Raw genomic sequence first — 15,396 nt, forward strand, 5'->3', positions numbered from 1 at the left:
CCCTCAGTGGTGTCCTGTCCCCTCAGTGGTGTCCTGTCCCCTCAGTGGTGTCCTGTCCCCCTCAGTGGTGTCCTGTCCCCTCAGTGGTGTCCTTCCCTGTCCTCCCTCAGTGGTGTCCTGTCCCCTCGATGGTGTCCTGTCCCCCTCAGTGGTGTCCTGTCCCCTCAGTGGTGTCCTGTCCCCCTCAGTGTGTCCTGTCCCCCTCGATGCTGTCCTGTCCCCTCGGTGCTGTCCTGTCCCCCTCAGTGGTGTCCTGTCCCCCTCAGTGGTGTCCTGTCCCCCTCAGTGGTGTCCTGTCCCCCTCAGTGGTGTCCTGTCCCCCTCAATGCTGTCCTGTCCCCTCAGTGCTGTCCTGTCCCCTCAGTGCTGTCCTGTCCCCCTCGGTGGTGTCCTGTCCCCCTCAGTGGTGTCCTGTCCCCCTCGGTGTGTCCTGTCCCCTCAGTGGTGTCCTGTCCCCTCAGTGCTGTCCTGTCCCCCTCAGTGGTGTCCTGTCCCCCTCAGTGGTGTCCTGTCCCCCTCAGTGGTGTCCTGTCCCCCTCAGTGGTGTCCTGTCCCCCTCAGTGGTGTCCTGTCCCCCTCAGTGGTGTCCTGTCCCCTCAGTGGTGTCCTGTCCCCCTCAGTGCTGTCCTGTCCCCTCATGCTGTCCTGTCCCCTCAGTGGTGTCCTGTCCCCCTCAGTGGTGTCCTGTCCCCCTCAGTGGTGTCCTGTCCCCCTCAGTGGTGTCCTGTCCCCCTCAGTGGTGTCCTGTCCCCTCAGTGGTGTCCTGTCCCCCTCGGTGGTGTCCTGTCCCCCTCAGTGCTGTCCTGTCCCCCTCGGTGGTGTCCTGTCCCCCTCAGTGGTGTCCTGTCCCCCTCAGTGGTGTCCTGTCCCCCTCAGTGGTGTCCTGTCCCCCTCAGTGCTGTCCTGTCCCCCTCAGTGCTGTCCTGTCCCCCTCAGTGGTGTCCTGTCCCCTCAGTGCTGTCCTGTCCCCTCAGTGGTGTCCTGTCCCCTCAGTGGTGTCCTGTCCCCCTCAGTGGTGTCCTGTCCCCTCAGTGGTGTCCTGTCCCCCTCAGTGGTGTCCTGTCCCCCTCAGTGGTGTCCTGTCCCCCTCAGTGGTGTCCTGTCCCCTCAGTGGTGTCCTGTCCCCCTCAGTGGTGTCCTGTCCCCCTCAGTGGTGTCCTGTCCCCCTCAGTGGTGTCCTGTCCCCTCAGTGGTGTCCTGTCCCCCTCAGTGCTGTCCTGTCCCCTCAGTGCTGTCCTGTCCCCTCAGTGGTGTCCTGTCCCCTCAGTGGTGTCCTGTCCCCTCAGTGGTGTCCTGTCCCCCTCAGTGGTGTCCTGTCCCCTCAGTGGTGTCCTGTCCCCTCAGTGCTGTCCTGTCCCCCTCAGTGGTGTCCTGTCCCCTCAGTGGTGTCCTGTCCCCCTCAGTGGTGTCCTGTCCCCTCAGTGCTGTCCTGTCCCCTCAGTGTGTCCTGTCCCCTCAGTGGTGTCCTGTCCCCCTCAGTGGTGTCCTGTCCCCCTCAGTGGTGTCCTGTCCCCCTCAGTGGTGTCCTGTCCCCCTCAGTGGTGTCCTGTCCCCCTCAGTGCTGTCCTGTCCCCTCAGTGGTGTCCTGTCCCCCTCAGTGGAGTCCTGTCCCCCTCAGTGCTGTCCTGTCCCCTCAGTGGTGTCCTGTCCCCCTCAGTGGTGTCCTGTCCCCTCAGTGGTGTCCTGTCCCCCTCAGTGGTGTCCTGTCCCCCTCAGTGGTGTCCTGTCCCCCTCAGTGGTGTCCTGTCCCCTCGGTGGTGTCCTGTCCCCCTCGGTGGTGTCCTGTCCCCCTCAGTGGTGTCCTGTCCCCTCAGTGGTGTCCTGTCCCCTCAGTGGTGTCCTGTCCCCCTCAGTGGTGTCCTGTCCCCCTCAATGCTGTCCTGTCCCCCTCGGTGCTGTCCTGTCCCCTCAGTGGTGTCCTGTCCCCTCAGTGGTGTCCTGTCCCCCTCGGTGGTGTCCTGTCCCCCTCAGTGGTGTCCTGTCCCCTCAGTGGTCCTGTCCCCTCAATCTGTCCTATCCCGTCCATCTGTGGTGTCCTGTCCCCCTCAGTGGTGTCCTGTCCCCTCAGTGGTGTCCTGTCCCCCTCAGTGGTGTCCTGTCCCCCTCAGTGGTGTCCTGTCCCCTCATGTGTCCTGTCCCCTCAGTGGTGTCCTGTCCCCCTCAGTGGTGTCCTGTCCCCTCAGTGGTGTCCTGTCCCCCTCAGTGGTGTCCTGTCCCCCTCAGTGGTGTCCTGTCCCCCTCGGTGGTGTCCTGTCCCCTCAGTGGTGTCCTGTCCCCTCAGTGGTGTCCTGTCCCCTCAGTGGTGTCCTGTCCCCCTCAGTGGTGTCCTGTCCCCCTCAGTGCTGTCCTGTCCCCTCAGTGGTGTCCTGTCCCCTCAGTGGTGTCCTGTCCCCCTCAGTGGTGTCCTGTCCCCCTCAGTGGTGTCCTGTCCCCCTCAGTGGTGTCCTGTCCCCCTCGGTGCTGTCCTGTCCCCCTCAGTGGTGTCCTGTCCCCCTCAGTGGTGTCCTGTCCCCTCAGTGGTGTCCTGTCCCCCTCAGTGGTGTCCTGTCCCCCTCAGTGGTGTCCTGTCCCCTCAGTGGTGTCCTGTCCCCTCAGTGGTGTCCTGTCCCCTCAGTGGTGTCCTGTCCCCTCAGTGGTGTCCTGTCCCCCTCAGTGGTGTCCTGTCCCCTCAGTGGTGTCCTGTCCCCTCAGTGGTGTCCTGTCCCCCTCAGTGGTGTCCTGTCCCCTCAGTGGTGTCCTGTCCCCTCAGTGCTGTCCTGTCCCCCTCGGTGGTGTCCTGTCCCCCTCAGTGGTGTCCTGTCCCCCTCAGTGGTGTCCTGTCCCCCTCAGTGGTGTCCTGTCCCCTCATGCTGTCCTGTCCCCTCGGTGGTGTCCTGTCCCCCTCAGTGGTGTCCTGTCCCCCTCAATGCTGTCCTGTTCCCCTCAGTGCTGTCCTGTCCCCCTCAGTGGTGTCCTGTCCCCCTCAGTGGTGTCCTGTCCCCCTCAGTGGTGTCCTGTCCCCCTCAGTGGTGTCCTGTCCCCTCAATGCTGTCCTGTCCCCCTCAGTGGTGTCCTGTCCCCTCAGTGCTGTCCTGTCCCCCTCGGTGCTGTCCTGTCCCCTCGGTGGTGTCCTGTCCCCTCAGTGGTGTCCTGTCCCCCTCAGTGGTGTCCTGTCCCCCTCGGTGGTGTCCTGTCGCCGTCAGTGGTGTCCTGTCCCCCTCACTGGTGTCCTGTCCCCCTCGGTCGTGTCCTGTCCCACTCAGTGGATTCCTCTTCCCCTCAGTGCTGTCCTGTTCCCCTCAGTGCTGTCCTGTCCCCCTCGGTGGTGTCCTGTCCCCCTCGGTGGTGTCCTGTCCCCCTTCGATGGTGTCCTGTCCCCCTCAGTGTGTCCTGTCCCCTCAGTGTGTCCTGTCCCCCTCGGTGCTGTCCTGTCCCCCTCAGTGGTGTCCTGTTCCCCTCAGTGGTGTCCTGTCCCCCTCAGTGGTGTCCTGTCGCCCTCAGTGGTGTCCTGTCCCCCTCAGTGGTGTCCTGTCCCCTCGGTGGTGTCCTGTCCCCCTCAGCGATGTCTGTCCCCTCGGTGGTGTCCTGTCCCCTCGGTGGTGTCTTGTCCCCCTCAATCCTGTCCTGTCCCCTCGGTGCTATCCTGTCCCCTCAGTGGTTCCTGTCCCCTCAGTGCTGTCCTGTCCCCTCAGTGGTGTCCTGTCCCCTCAGTGCTGTCCTGTCCCCTCAGTGCTGTCCTGTCCCCCTCGGTGCTGTCCTGTCCCCCTCGGTGCTGTCCTGTCCCCCTCGGTGCTGTCCTGTCCCCCTCAGTGGATTCCTGTCCCCTCAGTGGTGTCCTGTCCCCTCAGTGGTGTCCTGTCGCCCTCAGTGGTGTCCTGTCCCCCTCAGTGGTGTCCTGTCCCCTCGGTGGTGTCCTGTCCCCCTCAGTGATGTCCTGTCCCCCTCGGTGGTGTCCTGTCCCCTCGGGTGTCCTGTCCCCTCGGTGGTGTCCTGTCCCCCTCGGTGGTGTCCTGTCCCCCTCAGTGGTGTCTTGTCCCCTCAATCCTGTCCTGTTCCCCTCGGTGCTGTCCTGTCCCACTCAGTGGATTCCTGTTCCCCTCAGTGCTGTCCTGTCCCCTCAGTGGTGTCCTGTCCCCCTCAGTGGTGTCCTGTCCCCCTCAGTGGTGTCCTGTCCCCTCAGTGGTGTCCTGTCCCCTTCAGTGGTGTCCTGTCCCCTCAGTAGTGTCCTGTCCCCTCAGTGGTGTCCTGTCCCCTCAGTGGTGTCCTGTCCCTCAGTGTGGCCTGTCCCCTCAGTGGTGTCCTGTCCTCCTCAGTGGTGTCCTGTCCCCTCAGTGGTGTCCTGTCCTCCTCAGTGTGTCCTGTCCCCTCAGTGGTGTCCTGTCCCCCTCAGTGGTGTCCTGTCCCCCTCAGTGGTGTCCTGTCCCCCTCAGTGGTGTCCTGTCCCCCTCAGTGGTGTCCTGTCCCCCTCAGTGGTGTCCTTCCCCCTCAATGCTGTCCTGTCCCCCTCAGTGCTGTCCTGTCCCCCTCAGTGCTGTCCTGTCCCCTCAGTGGTGTCCTGTCCCCCTCAGTGGTGTCCTGTCCCCCTCGGTGGTGTCCTGTCCCACTCAGTGGATTCCTGTTCCCCTCAGTGGTGTCTTGTCACCCTCAGTGGTTCTTGTCCCCCTCAGTGGTGTCCTGTCCTCCTCAGTGGATTCCTTTCCCCCTCAATCATGTCCTATCCCATCCATCTTGATGGTGTCCTATCACCCTGATGGTGTCCTGTCGCCCTCAGTGGTGTCCTGTCGCCCTCAGTGGTGTCCTGTCCCCCTCAATGCTGTCCTGTTCCCCTCAATGCTGTCCTGTCCCCCTCGGTGCTGTCCTGTCCCCCTCGGTGCTGTCCTGTCCCCCTCGGTGCTGTCCTGTCCCACTCAGTGGATTCCTGTCCCCCTCGGTGGTGTCCTGTCCCCCTCAGTGGTGTCCTGTCGCCCTTAGTGGTGTCCTGTCCCCCTCGGTGGTGTCCTGTCCCCCTCGGTGGTGTCCTGTCCCCCTCAGTGGTGTCTTGTCCCCCTCGGTGGTTTCTTGTCCCCCTCGGTGGTGTCCTGTTCCCCTCGGTGGTGTCCTGTTCCCCTCGGTGCTGTCCTGTCCCCCTCAGTGGTGTCTTGTCCCCCTCAATCCTGTCCTGTTCCCCTCGGTGCTCTCCTGTCCCACTCAGTGGATTCCTGTCCCCCTCAGTGCTGTCCTGTCCCCCTCAGTGGTGTCTTGTCCCCCTCAATGCTGTCCTGTCCCCCGCGGTGCTGTCCTGTCCCCCTCAGTGGTGTCTTGTCCCCCTCAATGCTGTCCTGTTCCCCTCAATGCTGTCCTGTCCCCCTCGGGGGTGTCCTGTCCCCCTCGGTGGTGTCCTGTCGCCCTCGGTGGTGTCCTGTCGCCCTCAGTGGTGTCCTGTCGCCCTCAATGGTGTCCTGTCCCCCTCAGTGGTGTCTTGTCCCCCTCGGTGCTGTCCTGTCCCCCTCGGTGCTGTCCTGTCCCCCTCGGTGGTGGCCTATCCCCCTCAATGCTGTCCTGTCCCCCTCGGTGGTGTCCTGTCCCCCTCGGTGGTGTCCTGTCCCCCTCGGTGCTGTCCTGTCCCACTCAGTGGATTCCTGTCCCCCTCAGTGCTGTCCTGTCCTCCTCAGTGGTGTCCTGTCCCCCTCAGTGGTGTCCTGTCCCCTCAGTGGTGTCCTGTCCCCTCAGTGGTGTCCTGTCCCCCTCATTGGTGTCCTGTCCCCCTCAGTGGAGTCCTGTCCCCCTCAGTGGTGTCCTGTCCCCCTCAGTGGTGTCCTGTCCCCCTCGGTGGTGTCCTGTCCCCCTCGGTGGTGTCCTGTCCCCCTCAGTGGTGTCCTGTCCCACTCAGTGGATTCCTGTCCCCCTCAGTGGTGTCCTGTCACCCTCAGTGGATTCTTGTCCCCCTCAGTGGTGTCCTGTCCTCCTCATTGGATTCCTTTCCCCCTCAATCATGTCCTATCCCGTCCATCTTGATGGTGTCCTATCACCCTTGATGGTGTCCTGTCGCCCTCAATGTTGTCCTGTCCCCCTCAGTGGTGTCCTGTCCCCCTCGATGCTGTCCTGTCCCCCTCGATGCTGTCCTGCCCCCCTCGGTGCTGTCCTGTCCCCCTCAGTGGTGTCCTGTCCCCCTCAGTGGTGTCCTGTCCCCCTCAGTGGTGTCTTGTCCCCCTCAGTGCTGTCCTGTCCCCCTCGGTGGTGTCCTGTCCCCCTCGGTGCTGTCCTGTCCCACTCAGTGGATTCCTGTTCCCCTCAGTGGTGTCTTGTCCCCCTCAGTGGTGTCTTGTCCCCCTCAGTGGTGTCTTGTCCCCCTCAGTGGTGTCCTGTCCCCCTCAATGCTGTCCTGTCCCCCTCAGCGGTGTCCTGTCCCCCTCAGCGGTGTCCTGTCCCCCTCAGCGGTGTCCTGTCCCCCTCAATGCTGTCCTGTCCCCCTCAGTGGTGTCGTGTCCCCCTCAGTGGTGTCCTGTTGCCCGCAGTAGTGTCCTGTCCCTCTCAGTGACCTCCTGTCCCTCTCAATGGTGTCCTGTCCCTCTGGTGCCTCAACTGCACTACTCAGCTTGGTGTCACCTGCAGGCTTGCTGAGGGGGCACTTGATGCCACTAGATGAAGATACTGAGCAGCAGTGTCCCTGAGGGTCAGCCCTTCTCAGTGACCTCCAACTGGAATTGGAGCACTGACTGCTCTGTGACCACCCAACCAATTCCTCATCCGGTGAACACTCTACCCATCGAATCCATCTCTCTCTAAATTAGAAAGGTGGTGTGGGGCCCTTACAGAAGTCATGACGCACAATGTCTGTAGCTCACCCCTTGTCTACTGATGTAGTCACTCCATCACAGAAGTGTGGTAGTTTCAGGCTGTGCCTAGAAATTTTTCCACAGATCTTGAACCCAAAAGTGGTAGAATGTGAATAGATTGGTCAGGTAGGACCTGCACTTGAAGCCATGCTGGCTGTCTCAAATCACATCCCTGTCTTCCATGTGCATCAGCATAGTTTCTAGGAGGGTCTGTTCCATGATCTCCCAAGCACAGAGGTGAGGCTGACAGGTTGGTAGTTCCCAGGGATCCTCCTTTCCAGCCTTTCAAAAATGGGTGCAGTGCTTCCCTTTTTCCAGTCTCCAGGGACTTCACTGGGGGACTGTCAGGACTTTTCAGATATCTTGGAGGGTGGTTTGCCAACAACATCAGCCAATTTCCTCAGGACTCTGGGATGCATCTTATCAGGTCCCAGAGACTTGTGTCTGTTCAGATTGCCCAGGTAGTCACCGACCTGATCTTTTACAGTGGGAGGGACTTTGCTCCCCCAGCCTCCCATTGGATTTTAGCAATCCAGCATGAGGAAATGAAGTAACTTCAATGGATCTGCTGGGCCCTTCATGCAAAAACTGAGTAGCCCAGGGCGAAAAAAAAAAAAAAAAAAAAAGCAAAATCAGTCACAAGTTTCTGATTTTATTTTAACAATCTTGCTTTTAAAAAATACAAGTTCTAATGAATGCCAGGGGGATGCCAAGTGTCCACTGGCCATGGGTCTGATCTCTCACCAGTTTCCCCTCCTGGGAGAAGTCACCTCGCTTGTCAGGATAGCAAAGAGAGAGAGCAATGAAATACTAAGTAGCTGAGTTGTGTTACAAGGCCTGTAACAGAAACCCAAGGGATGTAGGTCTTTGTATGGAACAACTTGGTCTAGCAAAGTGTTCCTGACCTGGACCAGTAATTTCATGTTGGCAGAACATGCAGTTAAGTGTGCAAGGTGCATGGGTGATGAGGTATTGCTTACACTTCAATGGTGCTACCACCTCCCTCTCCTGCAAAGGAATCTGTTGTGCAGCAGAGGGGTTTAAGTGGAAGGGAGAGCTCAACTTACCAAAAAGAGAAGGGAATTCCAAAGGAGGGGCAGGGGCAGGGGCAGGCTTATCCACAAGGCCTTGAAGACCTTTAGGGGTTTCTCTGTAGTCAGTCATTGAAAGGGCAGCAGAGCTACCCTTTTAGTTACAAGGGGGCTTCTGTACAGCCAACTGCTACAAGAGCTTTACCCTCTCCAAAGGGCACGTTTGCTAATGACCCAGGAACCACAGCACCACAGAGAACCACTTTGCTTCAAAGGAATTCTATGCAACAGAGCCAGGGTGGGGACTCTCCCTCTCTGGAGATATTCCAGACCCACCCAGATGCACTCCTGTGTGATCTGCTCTGGCCAGGGGGTTGGACTGGATGAGCTTTTGAGGTCCTTTCCAGCCCCTACCATTCTGTGATTCTGGGATCATTTTGCAGGGTCCTCTGCCCCAGGCAACCTTTGCATCCATGGCCGAACTTGAGCTGCGATTTCATTGTCACATGGTTCCAATGTGCCACGCTGAGAGAGAAATTTCAAGTCTGCCATTTTCTCAGCCATGTCTGAAATGGAGAAAGGCACTCACTGTTGAAACAGCAACTTTGTCATGTGCTATGAAAGGGTACTGAAGTCAGACTTGTTAAGAATTCTCCTCCAGTGTCTCAACTATGGGTACAAATCAGTGTGTTAGGGGTGTTCTATGTGCTTTAATGCTAGCGTGGACTCAGCCAGAGCAGCAGCAAAACATAGCTGGGGATGAAATATCTTTCTTTCCTTCACCATGTTTTGGGGTGAAGTTGGTTTGTTTGTTGGGTTTTTTTTTTTTTCCCCTTTTCTTTAGCTTTTTGACTGAAGCATGGAATACTTCCTACATACAGGGAAGGTGTGAGGAAACAATCTGGTCAAGCATCACGTACCTGCAGTTATACCTCCTGTGGCTAGAAACTTAGCATCCCCCTCGACACATCGCACGTCACACAGGAAAAGTTCCACAGTACCAAGTTTTACAATCACAGTCACTCACAGCACCAAGATTGTCCAGACAGAAATAAGTTACTGAAGAAGAAAGGCCACTGGCCAAAATTCACACAACTGCCCATGCAAGGGCTCAGGTTAAAAATAAAGCACTGGTGGGAAAGTTAAGCCTAGCATTATGCTGGCTCTCCTTTTGGCAGGGGGAGAGCAGCAAGTGGCCCATCCTAGCTGCAGCTCTCAACAGGACAGCACTACTGCCCCATCTTTTCTAGGGGCTCTTCTAGCCCCTGAAAACCCATCAGCCACCCAAGAGCTGGGTGAGAAGAGCCCCATGGCATCCCCACTTCTGCCTGTGGGAGTTGGAAGTTGCCAGACTGTAAACATTTTGTTGTAGCAGTCCACTGGAGCAGGCAGTTGATCTCACTCTGTGAAAAGAGAGAGAGGCTGCGTGCCACTGGAGCCTGAGCCCCAGAGAACGGATAGGTGTGCAGGGGAAGCCTGGGCTGTGCCTGCAGTCCTGCTCTTGGCTCTGCGTAGCTTCATTTTCCCTTCTCATCAGGACAGCTCAGAAAAAGGCTTGGGACAGGAAATTGGCATTTTCCCGATGAATGCAGTCTTGCCCAGATAATGAAATATAAGCCTGGGAGGGGCAAAGTCCTTCCTCCAAACGTGGCCTCTGTGCTCCACTTTCATTTGGCTGGTTTCAGGAGCAGCTGGAGCCAGGCAGAGGAGGAGGCCTTCATCCCCACTGAACACTCAGGGCGCTTAAAATCAAAGAGAACTCTGCTTCTATGAGAGGTTGCTAACAATTAACCTTTTCCCTGTTTACCCTTAAGCACGTGCACATGGAAGGCAGGATGCTGCTATGTGGGCTTTCCCCAACACTCAGGAGCACCTCTGCCTCAAAGGCTCCTGCAGCACTTTGCTTTCTGTGCTGGAACGTGAGGTTCACTGAGCACAGGGCCCACCCTGAGCAGTGCCAATGTCCTCTGCTCCCCTGTTGCAGAGAGGGAGCAGTTTGCAGGCCCCCTGGCTCCAGCTGTGCTCTCTCAAGTGGATGTGGAAGGAGCCCTGAGGAACTCTTCCCAGCCTATGTAAAGGGAGACCCTACACTGGGCATAAAAGAAAACCAACACTGATCCCATACACATGCATATTCACAGAGAAATGAGAGCCCCAGCACCTGGGGGCTGCTGTCTGAAGCAAGCAGTAGGCTGCTGCAAACCCTGTTCTCACCAGAAAGAAAGGTCTTGGGGGAGGGGGGTAGTAAAATGGGGTCTGAACCCCTAGATTATGTCCATGCCAGGTTCATGTGTTTCTTTAGCGTGTGAAGAAGATGCAAAATATCGAAGCACAGAGGTAGACATTTTTTGGCTTGGAGAAAGTGGCTCCTAGGCTTTGAACTGAGCAGCTGGCCAGCGTGCTCCCAGATGTTCCCCAGCCGGTGAACAACAGCCTGCTGCAGCTCTGCTGCAGCTCTGCTGCTGGCAACACAGGTGGCAGCTTTGCGAAACCTAGCAAAACCAAAACGTGCTTCCTTCTGTCCCGCCCACGGCCCAAAGGCACCGTCTCTGCTGGTCAGACCCTTCTCACAGCTCCTCGTTGTGGTCAGGAGGAGTTCTCAAACCAGGGGACAAAGTCCACCGGTCCCCGCTGTTGAGGAAGAAAAGGGAAAACTAAACGTTTACGGGCACAAAGCAACACGATGTCCTGGCGGGGAGCAGGAAGGGAAGAGTGGGACCCCTCCAAACAAGCGGAGAGGCAGGAGGGGTAGAAGACGACCCATCACGAAGGGCAGGTGCGTTTTCCGAGGACGAGCGTCAGCCGAAGCCTCCTGAAGGTAGTCTGGATTGCGCCGACCTGCCGCTGCTGGATTTGTTCGCGGGAAAGGGAGGAGGAGAGCGAGGGTCCGGCCGGGGCGTCCCATTCTTCCTGCTCGGCCGCGGCGGCAGGAACCTGAGCAGAAAGGCAGAGGAGACTCTGCCGGGAGCGGACCCGGAGGCGGCGGGAGTCCCTCCGGGGGCGGCGGCCGTGGGGAACCGGCTCAGCCCTGGGCGGTGACTGCCAAGGCGTTCACATACCCGTGGGGGCCCACGTCGGCGTCGGAGAGACCGTGGGCCAGCGGGGCGGCGGCGGCGGGGGCGGCGGCGGGGGGGCCGTATTTGGCGGGCGGCGGGGTAGCGACGGGGCGGAGGAGGCAGCAGGTCTCCAGTGCCTCCAGGCCGCGACAGGCCAGGAAGAAGAGGTTCTTCAGCATGAAGAGGGAGAGCGGCTGCTGGTAGCGCAGGAGCAGGAGGCAGCGGAGCGCCAGGAGCGGGGCGTCCAGCAGCCCGGCGGGCAGCAAGAGGTGGAGGGTGAGGCGGGCAGCGCCGGGGGGTCGGGCGGCGCTGAGCTCGTAGAGCCACAGCACCGGCGAGGCCAGGCAGAGGAAGTAGACGGCGATAAGGAGGTAGCGCAGCGGGGCGGGCAGCGGCGCCGGCCGCCCGGGCTGCAGCACCAGCTCCAGCAGGGAGAAGCTGTCGAGCAGGTCGAGGCAGGTGGCTAGGAAGGCGGCGGCGGCGCGGTGCTGCGGCGGCGGCTGCGGCGGCAGGAGCAGCTGCCCTGTGCCCTCGGTGCCGATGGCCCTGAGCAGGCAGTACAGCAGCGGGGCGGAGAGCGCCAGCGTGATGCGGAACCCGGTGGTGCCGAGCGGCAGGCGCAGCTCGATCAGCTCCAGGATGGAGGTGCCCAGGATCAGCGCCGCCTTGGGCGTGAAGGCGATGGAGTAGATGAGCCAGGCGAGGTGCGCGTAGGCGAAGTCGCCGCCGCGGGGGGGGGCTCCGGCCCCGCGGCCCCCGGCCCCGCGGCCGCCGGGGGGGCCGTGCAGCAGCAGCGGGTGCGGCGGCGGCGGCCCGGGGGGCGGCGGGGGCCGCTCCCGGCGGCGCGCCCGGCTGTTACGGCAGAAGAAGATGCCCCAGCCGGCCGCCAGCACCAGATCGGTGGCGATCCAGCTGCACCAGTATAGGTCGGTTACGGCGATCAGGTAGAGGTCCAGCAGCGCGCCTTGCCCCAGCAGCAGCACCAGGGACAGCGCCTGGAAGCCCCAGCGCCGCCCGCCCGCCGCCCCTCCGGGCCCCAGCAGTGCCCCCGCCGCCGCCCCGCCGCCCGCCGCCCCGCCGCCCGCCGCCACCGCCCCGTACAGCTCCGCCGCCGTCATGCTGCGGCCCGGGCTCCCGCCGCCGCCGCCTCCGCTGCTGCCGCTGCTGCTGCTGCTGCTGGGGAGCGGCGAGGCGGCGGCCGGCAGCGGGGCGGCGGGCGGCGGCACCAGGGGCTTGCTGATGCTGATGCTGTCCTCCTCCTCCTCTTCCTCCTCCTCCTCCTCCTCGGTGCTGCTGCGGGGGCGGCGGGCTCGCGCCGAGCCTGAGCTCGACCCCGAGCCCCGCCGGCTGCCGCCGCTGCTGGAACCCCCCGGGAAGAGAGGCTGCCGGTCGGCGGCGTGCGGCAGCGGCGGCGGTGGCGGCGGCTGGAAGGAGCCCGAGGAGGAGGAGACCGAGCGCTGGTTGGAGACAGCGCGGTGCATGGTCCTCCCCGGCCCCCGAGCCGGTGCGCCGGGCTCGACGGCCGCGCCGCGGCCCCCGGCCCGCCCCCTGCCCGCCCCCCGGTGCTGCCGCACCGGCACCGGCAGCGGTGCGGAGAGCCCGAGCGGCGGGAACCCGTGGGGGGAGGCCGGGGGCGGTGCCGAACCGCAACCGCAGCAGCTGGCGGAGCTGGGGCGTCTCCGCTGGCGGCGGTGGGTGGGCTGGGGGTGGGAGAGCGGAGAGCGACTGTGCTGCCGGGGGAGGGGAGAAGGGGGGTGAGAAGGGGTGGGGAGGAAGGCGATCCCCACCCTGCCCCCTGCTCTGCACAAAAGCCAAAGATCGGGGAGCACGGCCTGGCTACCTCCTGCCCCCTAAGACCCCCGTGAATGGAGCCAGCGAATGAGCTGGGGCGGCTCGCCCCTGGGCATGCACATCACCCCGGCACTCACTCCAGAAAAGCAGAAGTACTTCAGTCTGCCCTGATCTCTCTGGGCTGACCAAGACAAGGGCCACTGGTCTGTTGCAGAGCCTACAACCAAGCACTCGCTTATGGTTCCTCATCTGTGGCACTGAGCATTTGGCTGCCCGTATTTTCAGGCTGTACATCGAAGCAAGTGGCGTCTGACCAATTTCCTGAGCAAGAAAGACAGTAAGCAGCAAGCCACTTCTCCTTTCCTTGCCAAATAAGTTCCCATCATGCTGGCTTTGCTCTCCAGCCTCTCAAGGTGTGGATTTTGTCAAAGATTGAAGTGCTGCATCTGAGCTCTCTGCTTGTTCCACTGACAAGGCTTCTTTTTTTTTTTGACAGACTTGCCTGCCAAAGAATCAAAACCATGTCCAAACAATTACTGTGACTACAATGTTTGTACAACCCCAAAACCACCTTGCTCAGGGCTCTGTTGGATGGCCTCAAGCCTCATGCTTGGCCAAGGAGGATGTCTGCTGTCAGTGTTGCTTTGCTGTCAGTGTAGGTTCAAGCAAGGCTCAGGGCTGGGGTTGCTCTGTTCAGGGTCAGGCTGGCAGCATGGGTTTTTGAACACCACCATTTGTGTCTCTGAATTTAGTTTCCACCAAGAGGCTGGGTTAGATGGCAGTGTATGTGATCAAAGACCACATCCTTATGGACTGGAGCCTGGCCTTTAGGATGGGTACACTCACCTGCTCCTTCTCAGGGTATGTCACTAGCATGATTAATGTGTGGTCAGTCCTGAGGATTAGCTGAACTGGTTTTGCTCCTCCTACATTTGCCTGTTCCACTGAAAGAAAACATTTCCACTTCTATGAGAGGACGTGGTGTGAAAACAAAGCATCCACCTGGGCTGCTCAGGACAAAAGCTCTCATGCCGACAGGGTTGCTCCTGCCCTACCTGTGCAGCAGACAGTGACAGCTTTGCCTCATTAACTTTGATGCTCCAGGTTTTGTGGGTGCCATAGGCTGGCCATGCTCACTTAGCTGCTCTGGCAGCCTGCCCACGGGCACTCAACTCTCTTCTGGCTCATTTCACAAAGGTTTGGGTGTGTTTCTTGCTGGACTGGTGTCTGTCCCACCTGCTGGAGTAAGTGCAATTGGATGAGCATTCCTGGGCTTTGGGAGGGAATGGGTTGTGACACACCAGCCAGGTGATGTGGTAAGCTCAGCCCAGGGGAATGGAGAAGTGAGGCACCTGGGGGGTGTTGGGTGCTAAGTGGGCCTGGGCTTGCACCTCTTGTACTCTTGGAAGCAAAGTCCTACTAGGCTGAAGTTGCATGAGCAGGGCAAGAGGAGCCCTATGGAAACGTTATCCAGAGACCAAAGGATACCTGGTGGGGCTGGGAAGGTCATAGAATCATAGAATAGTCCAGGCCAGAAGGGACCCCCCAAAGCTCATGCAGTCCAACCTCCCTGCAGTCAGCAGGGACATCCTCAACTAGATCAGGTTGCCCAGAGCCCTGTCCAGCTTCACCTTGAAGTGAAGGGACCTCAACCACCTCCCTGGGCAACCTGTTCCAGTGTTCCACTACCCTCATGGTGCAGAACTTGTTCCTAACATCCAATCTAAATCTGCTCTGCTCTAGTCTGAAGCCATTCCCATTGTCCTCATCACAGGGCTTTGCAAACAGTCTCTCTCCATCCTTCTTGGAGCCCCCTTCAGGTACTGGCAGGCTGCTATTAGGTCTCCCTGGAGCCTTCTCTTCTCCGGGCTGAACACCCCCAGCTCCCTCAGCCTGTCGCTGTAGCAGAGGAGCTCCAACCCCCTGATCATTTCTGTGGCCCTCCTCTGGATCCTCTTTATCAGGTTGATGTCCGTGCTTCCAAGGTAGGCAGGTGGGAACAGGGACCTGTGGCTATAGGGAAGGGGAGCTATGAGCAGGGATGGGTCAGTACTGAGAAGCAGGATGGGAGCTCAAGGGTTTCCTTGGGCAGGGCAAACACAACCTAGACTAACAGGTGAGAATAAAGGAAGAGCTTACTTGTGGGGCAGGAAGCAGGAATTGTGCCTGTGTGTTAAAATGGGAGTGAGAGGAGAAATGTCTTCAACTCAGCACTGAAGAGCTTTTCTGTAGCACACTGTAGGATGAGCTATGACAAGCTGTTGCTTTCCCTGTGATCCAGTTACTTAATGCAATGTGCAGCCCTTGGAAGTGTTAGTGCTTCAGCATTACTGTTGAAACATTAAAAGGCTGAACTATAAATAGCTGCTACTCTCCAGCAGCTCGAAAGCTGTGTTTCTGGCTTCTTTAGGTATCTCTGGGTATGCATCTCCTGAAAAGGCAAGCAGCAGACAGCTGAGTTTTGTGAAACAGTCATCCTGAGGAGATGCTGCCACTTCTGGTTTACACTACTAGAGGAAACAAGGAGTGTGCCCTCAAAAATGCCCCTGCTGGGGGAAAGACAAAAATGTTCTTGAGGGCAGAACTCAAAAGGAAACAAAATAATGACTCAATTTCTTGGGGGGAAGGGAATTACAAAAATACAAAAAAAAAAAAAAAAAAGAAAGAAGTAAATATATGCCTGAAATAAAGACCAGAAACTAAATCTCTAATTATACCCTGCAG

At 59.5% G+C, this 15,396-nt stretch overlaps 1 protein-coding gene across 1 annotated transcript; it reads right to left on the bottom strand.

Moving 5' to 3' along the window:
* Positions 1–10,392: 10,392 nt before the first annotated feature.
* On the bottom strand, positions 10,393–12,362 carry TMEM121B (transmembrane protein 121B). Its single transcript, XM_054387109.1, has 4 exons — positions 12,085–12,362; positions 10,860–12,033; positions 10,593–10,759; positions 10,393–10,456 (listed from the first exon to the last, which is right to left on the bottom strand). The coding sequence occupies exons 1-4, from the start codon at positions 12,360–12,362 to the stop codon at positions 10,393–10,395; spliced, it is 1,683 nt and encodes a 560-aa protein (XP_054243084.1).
* Between the last annotated feature and the right edge of the window lie 3,034 nt (positions 12,363–15,396).

Source organism: Indicator indicator, chromosome 14 (assembly GCF_027791375.1).
Source record: "Indicator indicator isolate 239-I01 chromosome 14, UM_Iind_1.1, whole genome shotgun sequence".
Taxonomy (NCBI): Eukaryota; Metazoa; Chordata; class Aves; order Piciformes; family Indicatoridae; genus Indicator; species Indicator indicator.